At 51.7% G+C, this 12,105-nt stretch overlaps 1 protein-coding gene across 1 annotated transcript; it reads right to left on the reverse strand.

The window, feature by feature from the left end:
• Positions 1 to 1,927: 1,927 nt before the first annotated feature.
• Positions 1,928 to 10,561, reverse strand: RNF187 (ring finger protein 187). The gene is made up of 7 exons (XM_066252629.1): positions 10,547 to 10,561; positions 9,508 to 9,748; positions 6,382 to 6,625; positions 5,614 to 6,211; positions 3,226 to 3,318; positions 2,812 to 3,033; positions 1,928 to 2,254 (listed from the first exon to the last, which is right to left on the reverse strand). Exons 1-7 carry the CDS (start codon positions 10,559 to 10,561, stop codon positions 2,252 to 2,254), a joined length of 1,416 nt encoding a protein of 471 aa, XP_066108726.1. The 3' UTR covers positions 1,928 to 2,251.
• Positions 10,562 to 12,105: the final 1,544 nt, after the last annotated feature.

Genomic DNA, 12,105 nt, shown 5'->3' on the forward strand with positions numbered 1-12,105 from the left:
CCCATTAACCTGTCCCTTCTCCCCATGATAAACATCACCGTGAACAAACACCTTCAGCAAGCTCTGGGAGAATTTATAGTGAATCTTTGAGCCCCAAGGGGATTCTGGTAAACACTGGAACCTCCACGTGGTATGGGAAGCAAGGTTGGTCGTGCGGACTGGCTCCCTCTAACCTTCTATTGGCCTGACTTGCTGGCCTGACTCCCACACTTATTTAGTTTGACCCTTTGGGTGCTCTCCCAAATGAAAGTGCCAGTCCATACCCCACATGGCATTCCCACTCACACCCTGCCTTTGGGTCTCTGATTTCTGCGTAGGGTAACTCACCAGTGTCTTCACATGCAAGTCTCAAAGGGTGTCAGCAGCTCCCCATTAATATGATGCATAAACACGCTGAGTGTGAAACTGCCCTCACCATCTGTCTCTGCTCCCCTTGTACTATGGATCTGAGACTGAAAATGGGCGGCAGTTCCCAACTACCTATGACTTTCCCACTGAGCTCTGATGATGACAGGTAGGTACTGCATCTCAGTACTGAATACATAAACCCATAAATAAAGATGATGTAAGCTCTCACTGCCCATACTCTCAGAAAAGCCGTGAGGGAGTAGTCAGGCCTCACTGGAGCCTCAAGGAGCCCAAACCAGGCTCCCTATTGGACACAAGTCGAGTGGCTTTGTCCTATGTCCCCCAGAGTCTGGAAGAAGCCAGAAGGGTGCCCCTGGTACTAACCCCTAATCTGAGGGGTCAGGATTACTTAGTGTTATTTGGCCCAAGTCATTCAGTTTGACAAGATGACTCTCTCTCTCTCTCTCTCTTTCTGATATACAATCTGCCAATCACCCTTATATAGATAGCATGTGAGAGCTGCAAAGAGGTCCACCATTGTCACAAAGAAAGCAAGTCTATGCAGGTGTACCTCATGTCTCTCCCCAGCCCCCAGAGCCCAGCACCACTAGGCACCACCTTTCTGGCTGCACAAGTCTCCAACTGAGGGGAAGAATGGGCAGGTTTCCCAGCAGACATCTGGGGCTCGGTCCACAGTGTCCTGGGCCAGCTCTCCAATGTCACTTGGTGGAGGTGGGAGCCCATAACAGAGAAGACCTACTTGCAGAAGTCCCCCAGCCCTAATCATGAGGCACTGGAGACAGGAAGGAGGGATGCAAGCAAACCCTGATCTGAGCTCTAGGAGTGCCAGCCCCAAATTCACAAAAACACGAGCTGGTGGCACCCAAGCCTGAGAGACTTTGTCCAGAAATGGCCCATTGATCACAACAAAGCCACTAGTTCAGGGTGACTCCCAGCCATCCTAAATGTCTGTCTGTGCTAATGCACAGACCCTTTGTCCTATAACTATGTGGCATTTTTGTCCCTTGAAACTCATCTACACAATGATACTGCCACAAAGTCAGAGATTTTACTAAATTCCCCCATGGGAGGAACTATGAAGCAAAGAAAGATAGGGGCACAGCAGGACTGATAGCACTCCCAGCCAGCTCCTAAGGGACAATGATGGAGAAGAAAGAACAGCCAACAGACACACTGGGAGACACAGGTGACAGAGCTGCAATGTGAGGTGCAAGGGGGTTGACTTCTTAGACCCATGAGAACCTAGAAGCCATTCCTGCACACAGAAATTGAGCTATGGGTGGTTTATGGAAGAAACACACTGTAAGGATCTCAAACATGAGTGACAGACCCACCTAACTGCCCACCTTCCCCATCTGGGAGTCCTAGGCCGCCTTTCCTTTGATGATCAACCCAAATTTAACCTTAACTCCTGTGCCTGATGCTCAGACAGGTGTCTTCAAGCCTAGGTGGAACAGGTCCCTCGTGGACAGCATTTAAAGGGGGCAGATGCCAGGTGTGGACAACCCAGCCACCCGGCAGCTGTTACAACAGCTGCCACAGAGACCCCAGGCAGATCTAAAGAGACCGGACAGCAGCAACAACAGCTTTATGAAGAGACAGAACAAGACACAGGTTATGCCCCACCACCCACCACCATCACCACCACCACCACCACCACCACCACTTCAGGTCTCCACAGTGAGGCTGATTTTATAGCCCAGAAACACAAATACTCGAGGGTAAAGAAAAACACACGCTGCTGAGGGGACAACCAAGGGTGGCACCTACAGTAGGAAGCCCAGTCTATACCTAGGTGAAGGCCCTCCAGGGTCCTGAAGGAGGCGGCTGGAGGAGCTGCTGGGGGCTGGGCCAGGGTCAAGTGAGCTTCCTCTGCCTGGCATCACTGCAGGGAGAAAGAAACAGGAGAAAAAGGGGTAGAAGGGAGGGGGGAAGGAGGGAGCTGCTGTCCTGAAACCCAGGTGACCATGTCATAGTCCCACCAGTCACAGACGTCTCCCCAAGACTGAAGCCAAACCCCCAAGCATCACCCAAAATCACCACCCACCAGCATTCCTAGAGTAAAATGACACCTCTTACCCCAGGGAACGGAAGGAAGGGGTTTCTGGCTCAGGATAAGAGGAGGTACAAAGAACCCAGAGCCTTAAGGGTTAGGTATAAGATATGAGGACATGCAGGGCAAAGGTCAGATGACTGCTGCCTTCCTAGGGGTCCTTGTGCCTGATGCTCAGACAGCCTGAACCCCATGGACAGCTCCTGCCTACAAAGCATTAGAGTAGGACAGGGACCCAGTACTCCCACCATGCAACACCACTAGTGATGTGGAGGCTGGGGAGCCTCCTGGATCATTCATTCTTGAAATTCAGCCCAAAACAAAGGCCAGGCCCAGCCTTAAGCCTCCTCTTGGTAGCTTCAGGCCTTCAGGGTTGGGTGGAGGCCCACCTGGAGCAGCATGCTGAGACCCAGGTTAGAGTGCCTCTGCTCCAGCTCCGAAAGGGCTTGCAGGAGCGACCTGAACCTCTCTGCGGGGTCAGCATCCTCATCCTCGGGAGACCCTTCCTCTTTTTCTGCCTCCTGCAGGAAGCGCTCCTCTTCCTCCACAAAGAAGGTCCGAAGCTTCCTATAGTCTGTCAGGGCCTTCTTCCTGCGGTCCATCACGTGTCCCTGCAGGGAGGGGGCAGGAAGGAGACTGGTGTCCTCAGGCTGCACCCAGGAAAGCCCGCAGCCCCTTGCTGACCATCTCAAGGAGTGTCTTGCTACAGAGGGCTCAGCTGCATCCCAAGGCTGGGCCAGATAGGGTCAGAGTACATACCCGTGTCCCCTCACTCATGCAGACCCCAAGCCACTCCAACTTGCCTTCCACACAGCAGCAGCAGACTCAGCCTGGCCGTGTAGGTCCCGAGCATCATTCAGATCTTTCCTCATGATCTCCACGGACCCCTTATTCTCCTGGGGAGAGACACTGGTTATCTGGTAGGTGGCTACACTTGAAAGTTTGGGACACTGCTCCCATAATCCAGGCCAGAGGACATACCTCCCAAGTTCAGTAAAGGCCTGGCTATCCAGAAAGCCCCACCTCATGGTCCTGGCCTGCTAGAATGGTACTAACAGTCTGCAGGTACCAGAGGGATCTTAGTGACCCCACACAGCTTGCTCCGAAAGGAAGCCTTATACAAAATCCCATGCTAAGAATCTAACCAGAGCCTGACCAGCTGATAGAGCGTCGGACTGAGATGCTGAGGACCCATGTTTGAAATCCCGAGGTCGCTGGCTTGAGGGCGGGTTCATCCGGCTTGGGCACAGGCTCACTAGCTTGAGCCCAAGGTTGCTGGCTTGAGCAAGGGGTCACTCGCTCTACTGGAGTCAAGGCACATACGAGAAAACAATCAATGAACAACTAAGGAGCCACTACAAAGAATTGATGCTTCTCATCTCTAACCCTTCCTGTCTGTCTGTCCCTCTCTCTCACTGTCTGTGTCAAAAAAAAAGAAAAGAAAAGAATCTAACCAGAGCCCTGGCCCAACAGCTCAGTTGGTTAGAACATCATCCTGACACAGCAAGGTTATAGGGGTTTTTTTGTGGGTTTTTTTTTTTTGTATTTTTTTCTGAAACTGGAAATGGGGAGAAACAGTCAGACTCCCGCATGCGCCTGACCGGGATCCACCTGGCACGCCCACCAGGGGCGATGCTCTGCCCACCAGGGGGCATTGCTCTGCCGCGACCAGAAACACTCTAGCGCCTGGGGCAGAGAGGCCAAGGAGCCATCCCCAGCACCCGGGCCATCTTTGCTCCAATGGAGCCTCGGCTGCGGGAGGGGAAGAGAGAGACAGAGAGGAAGGAGGGGGTTGGGGTGGAGAAGCAAATGGGCGCTTCTCCTATGTGCCCTGGCAGGGAATCGAACCCGGGTCCCCCGCACGCCAGGCCGACGCTCTACGACTGAGCCAACCGGCCAGGGCCGCAAGGTTATAGGTTTGATCCCAACTCAGGGCTCACACAAGAATCAATCAATGAATACATGAATAAATGAACAGATCAATGTTTCTCTCTTTTTCTTTCCCACTGTATCTCCCTTCCTCTCTCTCTAAAATCAATCACTTAAAAAAAGCTTTGTCTTGCCTGACCAGGTGGTGGCGCAGTGGATAAAGCGTTGGACTGAGATGCGGAGGACCCAGGTTCGAGACCCCGGGGTCGCCAGCTTGAGCACGGGCTCATCTGGTTTGAGCAAGGCTCACAAGCTTGAATCCAAGGTCGCTGGCTGGAGCAAGGGGTTACTTGGTCTGCTGAAGGCCCGCGGTCAAGGCACATATGAGAAAGCAATCAATGAACAACTAAGGTGTCACAACGAAAAACTGATTGATGCTTCTTATCTCTCTCCGTTCCTGTCTGTCGTCCCTGTCTATCCCTCTCTGTCTCAAAAAAAAAAAAAAAAAAAAAAAAGCTTTGTCTTAAAAAAAAAGTTTTTGGGTGGTTTCTGCCAAAAGTAGTCACCACATCCTTTTCAAGAGGTACAGCCCTGGCAGGGTCACTCTGGAAATCCCAATGAAACTGCATGTGGCCCCTTCAGGGTGAGCACAGCTACACCCAGGGTCCGCTAGCCACTGGCACTGGCTGTGTGCACTGACCCAGATGATAGGACCCTCACCACCTGGCAGGAAGAACGCCCAACAAGAGTTAATACATAGTACAGTCCGATTGGCTATTCTCTCATAAATGACGTTGAGCGCCCACAACCAACAAGGGCGGGTCCCTGGGTCGCCAGTTGGTGGGTTTCCACCCAGGGTCAGGTACCATATGCAATGCAGGTAAGGTAACAGAAGAAAGTATTGGAAAGACCTAGGGAGGGCTGAGAGGAGGATACTGGAATTCAGAGGGGTCTTATCCGCTAAACAGGCTCAAATAAGTATTCACACGTAACGGGTAGGAAGCCGCAGAATTACGTCATGCCCGAAGGAGGAGCAGTAAAATGCAAGGATTGGGTTTAGGGAAAACTAGGCATAGGTGCGGAACCGGCGCAGAGCGCCATCTGCGGGTGGGAGGTGGGAAAGGAGAGTCCAAAGGGAAAAGGATGGGCAAGAGGGAATGGGTTTAAGACGGAGAGACACTGACCCGGGGTGGGAAATTTCGGTATAGGACATCGTCCGGAGGACGGGGAGGGTGGACAGGGCACCGTCCGCAGTAGGATGGGGAGGCTCAGGACGCCGTCTGGGGACGGTAAACCGGATCGGGAAGGGGATGGCAGCGCACCTTGCCGCGCAGCGCCTTCCTCCAGCGGGGCTCCCACTCCGGCGGCTCGGGCCCCGCCGCCATCCGGCAGGCAGCACACAGCGGGCCTCCATCGGCGCGGCAGAGCAGCTGCAGAGCCGCCTCCGAGGCTGGACCATCGCGCGCAGGGGCTGCGGCCGCCTCCTCAAGCGCCAGCAGGCGGCGGCTGAGCGGCGGCCGGCTGGGCTCCACAGCGCGCTGCCAGCAGTCATCGGCGCACTCGGGACACGGGAACGGCCCGTCCTCCTCTGCCCAGAAGCGCACCACGCACGACCGGCAGAAGCGGTGGCCACAATCGGCGTGCACCGGCTCTCGGGGCACGCGCTGGCACAGGGCGCAGGTGGCCTCGGCGGGGCCCGCGGGGAGCGCCAGGGCGGCGGCGGCGGGGGATCTTCCGAGAGAGGACGGGCAGAGAGGCTGGAGGGTACGGACCGGGATGCGGACGCAGACAGAAGGCAGGGAAGCAGAGCTGGACTGGGACAAGGATGGCGCCCGGGATTCGCGGGGCGGGGACGGCGTCGCGCTGCACGCACGGCCCTGGCAGCGTTGTGCGCTCCACCCGGGTCTTGTCAATGGGGCGCTTCACTCTCTGTCTAGTGGGCTGCCTACGTTGTCAATCCAGAAATCTTACAGGGATTGTCACATTCCCCATAAATGACTCGTGCTAGAGAGACAAGCCAAATTTTAGTATTTAGAGAGCATTTAAGTATTTTTTAAGCTGCTAGGACCTGTGCTGCACACCACCCCCACCACACACCCTTACACGCATGCACTCCGTGAGGGTGGTGCCGAAGAACTGTTAGGACCTGAGCTTCAAACACCCTCACCTTCACCACGGCCCGCTTACACACGCGCGGAGGTGGGGGAGGTACTGAAAAACCGACTATGTATCTCCCCTCCAACCGCGGTTCTGCCGGCTCCGCATTGCATGGGCCACCAGGTTGTACTGTGACACTGCCCCCAGCGCGGAAGATTGACTCAGAATGCAGGTGTCCTGGGCACCCCAGGGTAACAGGCCTCAAGACATTTGTTAGCATTTCTTTAGGAAAAACCAAACAATTTTTGGGAGGAGCAATCACAGCAAGCGCATAGTTTTGTGTGTGTGTTTTTTTTTAATTAAGGTATTTACCACTACATGATTATTAATTTTTAAAAATGATTTTGCTATCCCATACAAGTGCAAAATCTTCGGTTTTGTGGGTTTTAAAAAAAATCTAGTATAGACTTAAAAATGTACGAAGTGGGAGTCAGAAATGGGGCTGGTAAACCTGTGGTAGGCAGGAGCAGAGCAAGGAGAATAGGCCAAATACAGAAGGGGCCCAGGGTAGAAAGGCCCAGGTGCCTAGAAACGGGTAAAACTGGAAAAACAGGACCTCAAAGCCAGGGTAACCTTTCCTCCCCTGTAACATTGCTGGTCTCCCAGTTCAGGTCCTCCACTGACCTTTCCTCCCCTGGCATGCTGAACCTGACAAGCTCAGGGGAGGCCTGCACAATGCCCTTGTGAACTCAGACACCTAAAGACACAGGATAATCTAAAATTAAAATTTTCTAACTGTATGGCCAGTGGCCACCACCGTCGTGGCCATGCAGGTTCTCATTGGATTTGGGCAGACAGTAAAGAAACAATGGAGCCCCCCAAAATGGTAGGCCATTCCATTTATTAAAGTCAGAGTTCCCAAAGCCCTAACGCACTCTTCACTATGCGGTTTCACAACCCAGAAAATTTTCTCTGGTTCCTCCTGGAGTCAAAGGCCCCCACCAGCCTCAGCAGAGCTCCCAATGCCCCTCAGCTCTGGTTCCACACCTGCACTCCCCTTCCTGCAAAACAGGCTGGGGGGAAAACCTCTTCTCCAGCAAACATTAGTGATAGGATGGCCCCTCCCAAGCAGGAAAGTAATCTACAATTTGCAATTTCCAGCCCTGAGGGCAAGCACTGCAGCCTTTCACAGACTAGTACACATGGCTCTGCCCAGGCCAATGCAAAATAAGCAAGCATACTTAAAAAACATTTGTTAAAACTTATTTGCCCAGTGTAAAGCCAGTAGCCAGGGCTGCCACTATCAAAGCAGCCGTCTGGCTCATGCAGGTTCGCATTGGATTCGGACAGTCAGTAAAGAAACAATGGAGCCAAAAACTGGTAAGCCAGGGGTCCCCAAACTTTTTAGACAGGGGGCCAGTTCACTTTTCCTCAGACCATTGGAGGGCCAGACTATAAAAAAAACTATGAACAAATCCCTATGCACACTGCACATATCTTATTTTAAAGTAAAAAAAACAAAAAGGGAACAAATACAATATTTAAAATAAAGAACAAGTAAATTTAAATCAACAAACTGACCAGTATTTCAATGGGAACTATGCTCCTCTCACTGACCACCAATGAAAGAGGTGCCCCTTCCGGAAGTGCAGTGGGAGCTGGATAAATGGCCTCAGGGGGCCGCAGTTTGGGGACCCCTGCTGGTAGGCCATAGTCTTTAATTCTAGCTTGCACCCGGCCAAGTAAAAACACACTGGGCTCCAAAACCCACTCACATTCAGTGCTCACAAAGCTACTGACTTATCCGAATTTCCTAGAATCAAAGGTTTCTAGCTCACCAGACTTATTCACCTCTGTTCCCCATCTCCTTCCTTCTCCAGCGTCAAACTGCACAAACTGGCCTCTCAATACTCCGCCATCTTGGCTGCTTCTCCTGGCCACATGGCCTCTTTCTGCACTCTGCTCTGCTCCCTCTGCTCTCTCATGCTAATCATCCCAGGAACCAAGGGGGAGCAAGCTCCTATTCTGCCCCTATTTTATAGTGTAGAAATCCAAACCTTTAATCCAATATACACAATAGGGAAGTCTCTTATACAGGGGTCCCCAAACTACGGCCCGCGGGCCACATGCGGCCCCCTGAGGCCATTTATCCGGCCTCCACAGCACTTCCGGAAGGGGCACCTCTTTCATTGGTGGTCAGTGAGAGGAACATAGTTCCCATTGAAATACTGGTCAGTTTGTTGATTTAAATGTACTTGCTCTTTATTTTAAATATTGTATTTGTTCTCGTTTTGTTTTTTTACTTTAAAATAAGATATGTGCAGTGTGCATAGGGATTTGTTCATAGTTTTTTTTTATAGTCCGGCCCTCCAGTGGTCTGAGGAACAGTGAACTATCCCCCTGTGTAAAAAGTTTGGGGACCCCTGCTCTAATACAAAGTCACCTATCTAAGTCAAGATGGGATTGTACCACCCTACATCAAAAAGGGTGGGAAAGGCTTAATCCCAAAACCAAGCCTCAGGCTACAACGATCCTGCCTGCCCACAGAGACACACATTAATATCACCTGGGCGAAGGCCTCCACGTGGGCAGCGTCATCTTTAACAAAGTGAGCATAATATATTTTATCTGCCCAACAATCCACCCCTATGCTCACTTTACTACCCACAATCTACATCACCGGCATCCCTGTGCAAGGAAATTAGGCACATTACACAAATTACAACATGACAAATCATACAGTTTCAACAATCACAAAGGTACACTTCACCAGTCTCTGAGCACTTTACCCAAAGTGCAAAATGTCCTCGGCCTTCGGGAAAAGCTTCCCGGGGCAGGGGAGTGCTTCCAGCAAAGCCACCCCCCACCCCCATCAGGGTATTTCACATTGTCCAAAATCCATAATCTGTAAATCCATCCAACAAAGGAGCCAATGCCCACTCTGGTCATAGTCCAGGAAATCAGTCCATGCACATGGGGCATCAGCCACCCCCCTCATCCCTGCCATCCTGGCAGGTCTTACACTGTCCCAAAGAGGAGCACATGGCAATGGCAGTCAGCATTTCCATCTCTGCTCCGGAGAACATGTCAAGCCCTATGTCTCAAAATTGCAGACCTACCAGGGCCATAGTAGGTGCTCCTTCCAGCTGGGCTCTCATGGAGACCACGGATTGCAACTCCAGCCCGATTCTCCTCATCCTCCAAAGAGAAACTGGAAACATCAACTCCTGCTGCCAGGGTCAAGCCCCGGGCCACTGCCGCCTTCTGCTCCGCAGACCTTGCAGCTCCAGACCTGGCCTCAGCCTCAGCCTCAGCCCCAGCTTCCTGCCGCTGCTGGCTCTCCACAACGTTCAGGGCAATCTAAAACTCACGAACCTGTGAATCCTCCTCCAGCAGCTGCTCCATTTCCAGGCGAATCTCGCAAACCTGGTCTGTCTCCTCCTCCAGCGCTTCCTCCAGCTCCAGGGTCAGCATCGGTTTCTCCTGCGTTTATTCCAGCTCCTTCCACTGCTCGGTTTGCAGGTCCCGGGCAGCCTCTTCCACAGAGCTCTCAGTTTCCTCATGCATGGCTGTAAAAGTCAGCCAGCCTACGATCCCCAAAAGGACAGCCATGGGGAACCCTAACACTAGCCAGTCCTCTACTCCACCACTCAAAGGCTCCTTGCCGATCTGTATCGAATCCTGCCACAGACTACGCCAAATGTAAAGCCAGTAGCCAGGGCTGCCACTATCAAAGCAGACGCCTGGCTCATGCAGGTTCGCATTGGATTTGGACAGTCGGTAAAGAAACAATGGAGCCAAAAACTGGTGGGCCATAGTCTTTAATTCTAGCTTGCACCCGGCGGGCAAGTAAAAACATACACTGGGCTCCAGAACCCACTCACATTCAGTGCTCACAAAGCTACTGACTTATCCGAATTTCCTAGAATCAAAGGTTTCTAGCTCACCAGACTTATTCACCTCTGTTCCCCATCTCCTTCCTTCTCCAGCGTCAAACTGCACAAACTGGCCTCTCACTCAATACTCCGCCATCTTGGCTGCTTCTCCTGGCCACATGGCCTCTTTCTGCACTCTGCTCTGCTCCCTCTGCTCTCTCATGCTAATCATCCCAGGAACCAAGGGGGAGCAAGCTCCTATTCTAGCTCTCGGTTCCCTCACCCAACACTCCGCCATCTTGGCTGCTTCCCCTGGCCTCCTCCACGTGGCCTCTCTTTGCTCTCTGCTCTCTAATGCTAATCTCAGGAACCAAGAGAGGGCAAGCTCCCGTTCTGCCCCTATTTTATAGTGTAGAAATCCAAACCTTTAATCCAATATACACAATAGGGAAGTCTCTAATACAAAGTCACTTCTCTGAGGCATGATTGGATTGTACCGCCCCACATTAAAAAGGGTGGGAAAGGCTTAATTTCAAAACCAAGCCCCAGGCTACAACGATCCTGCCTGCCCACAGAGACACACATTAATATCACCTGGGCGAAGGCCTCCACGTGGGCAGCGTCATCTTTAACAAAGTGAGCATAATATATTTTATCTGCCCAACACCCAGCATTAACTAAATGCAGTCTGTTGGTCCTGGCTGGTTTGCTCAGTGGTAGAACATCAGCCTGGTATGTAGATTGTAAGGTGTGAGCAATGGGGGAAGGTCGCGTGAGAAACCAGCCTGGGAACTTTGACTAGACAAGCCCATACCCATGCACACCAAAAGAAACTTCCCAGAAGTACTTTGGAAAAGAGAGACTATCTGCCAGCCAGTGAAATTTCACTATGCCATATTAGCTTGACCACCCTAGACAACCCTTTAAATATGCCCCACACGGTTTCCTCCATGCAACTAACCCTGGCCTCTGTCCCCTGGACCAGGGAACATCGTCCAGGAAGCGCTGTACTAAATAAAGCTTTTGCTATTCCACACTCTATGGCTATGTCCTTCTTCCTCAGCAGGGAAAAATACCTTACATAGATGTCCTAGGTTATATTCCGGGTCAGGGCACACAGAAGCAACCATCTGCTTTTTCACTCCTCCCCCTTTCCTACACTGCTAACAAAAATTAGGGGATATTTCAAAATGAATATGAAGTTATAAAATATCCCCTAATTTTTGTGAGCAGTATGTAAAGCCAGTATCCACGGCCAGGGCCACTATCAAAGCAGCCACCAGGCCCATGCAGGTTCGCATTGGATTCGGACAGTCAGTAAAGAAACAACGGAGCCACAAACTGGTGGGCCATAGTCTTTAATTCTAGCTTGCACCCGGCGGGCAAGTAAAAACACACACTGGGCTCCAAAACCCACTCACATTCAGTGCTCACAAAGCCACTGACTTATCCGAGTTTCCTAGAATCAAAGGTTTCTAGCTCACCAGCCTTATTCTCCTCAGTTCCCCATCTCCTTCCTTATCCCAGATACAAACTCTACACAAACTGACATCTCACTCAGCACTCCGCCATCTTGGCTGCTTCTCCTGGTCTCCTCCACGTGGCCTCTCTTTGCTCTCTGCTCTCTCCTCTGCTAATCTCAGGAACCAAGAGCGCAAGCTCTCGTTCTGCCCCCATTTTATAGTGTAGAAATCCAAATCTTTAATCCAATATACAAAACAGGGAAGTCTCTAATACAGTCACTTCTCTGAGGCATGATTGGATTGTACCGCCCTACATCAAAAAGGGTAGGAAAGGCTTAATCCCAAAACCAAGCCCCAGGCTACAAGGATTCTGCCTGCC

This window comes from Saccopteryx bilineata, chromosome 1, assembly GCF_036850765.1.
Source record: "Saccopteryx bilineata isolate mSacBil1 chromosome 1, mSacBil1_pri_phased_curated, whole genome shotgun sequence".
In the NCBI taxonomy this organism is placed as follows: domain Eukaryota; kingdom Metazoa; phylum Chordata; class Mammalia; order Chiroptera; family Emballonuridae; genus Saccopteryx; species Saccopteryx bilineata.

Bases quoted from the DNA above. Each gene is read 5' to 3' on its own strand.
- RNF187 (XM_066252629.1), bottom strand. The intron at 6,626-9,507 runs GTAGGTCTGCAA...TGGGGTGCCCAG, and splicing joins GAGCACCTACTATGGCCCTG to GACACCTGCATTCTGAGTCA. The intron at 3,319-5,613 runs GTGCGCTGCCAT...GTCTCTCCCCAG, and splicing joins GGAAGGCGCTGCGCGGCAAG to GAGAATAAGGGGTCCGTGGA.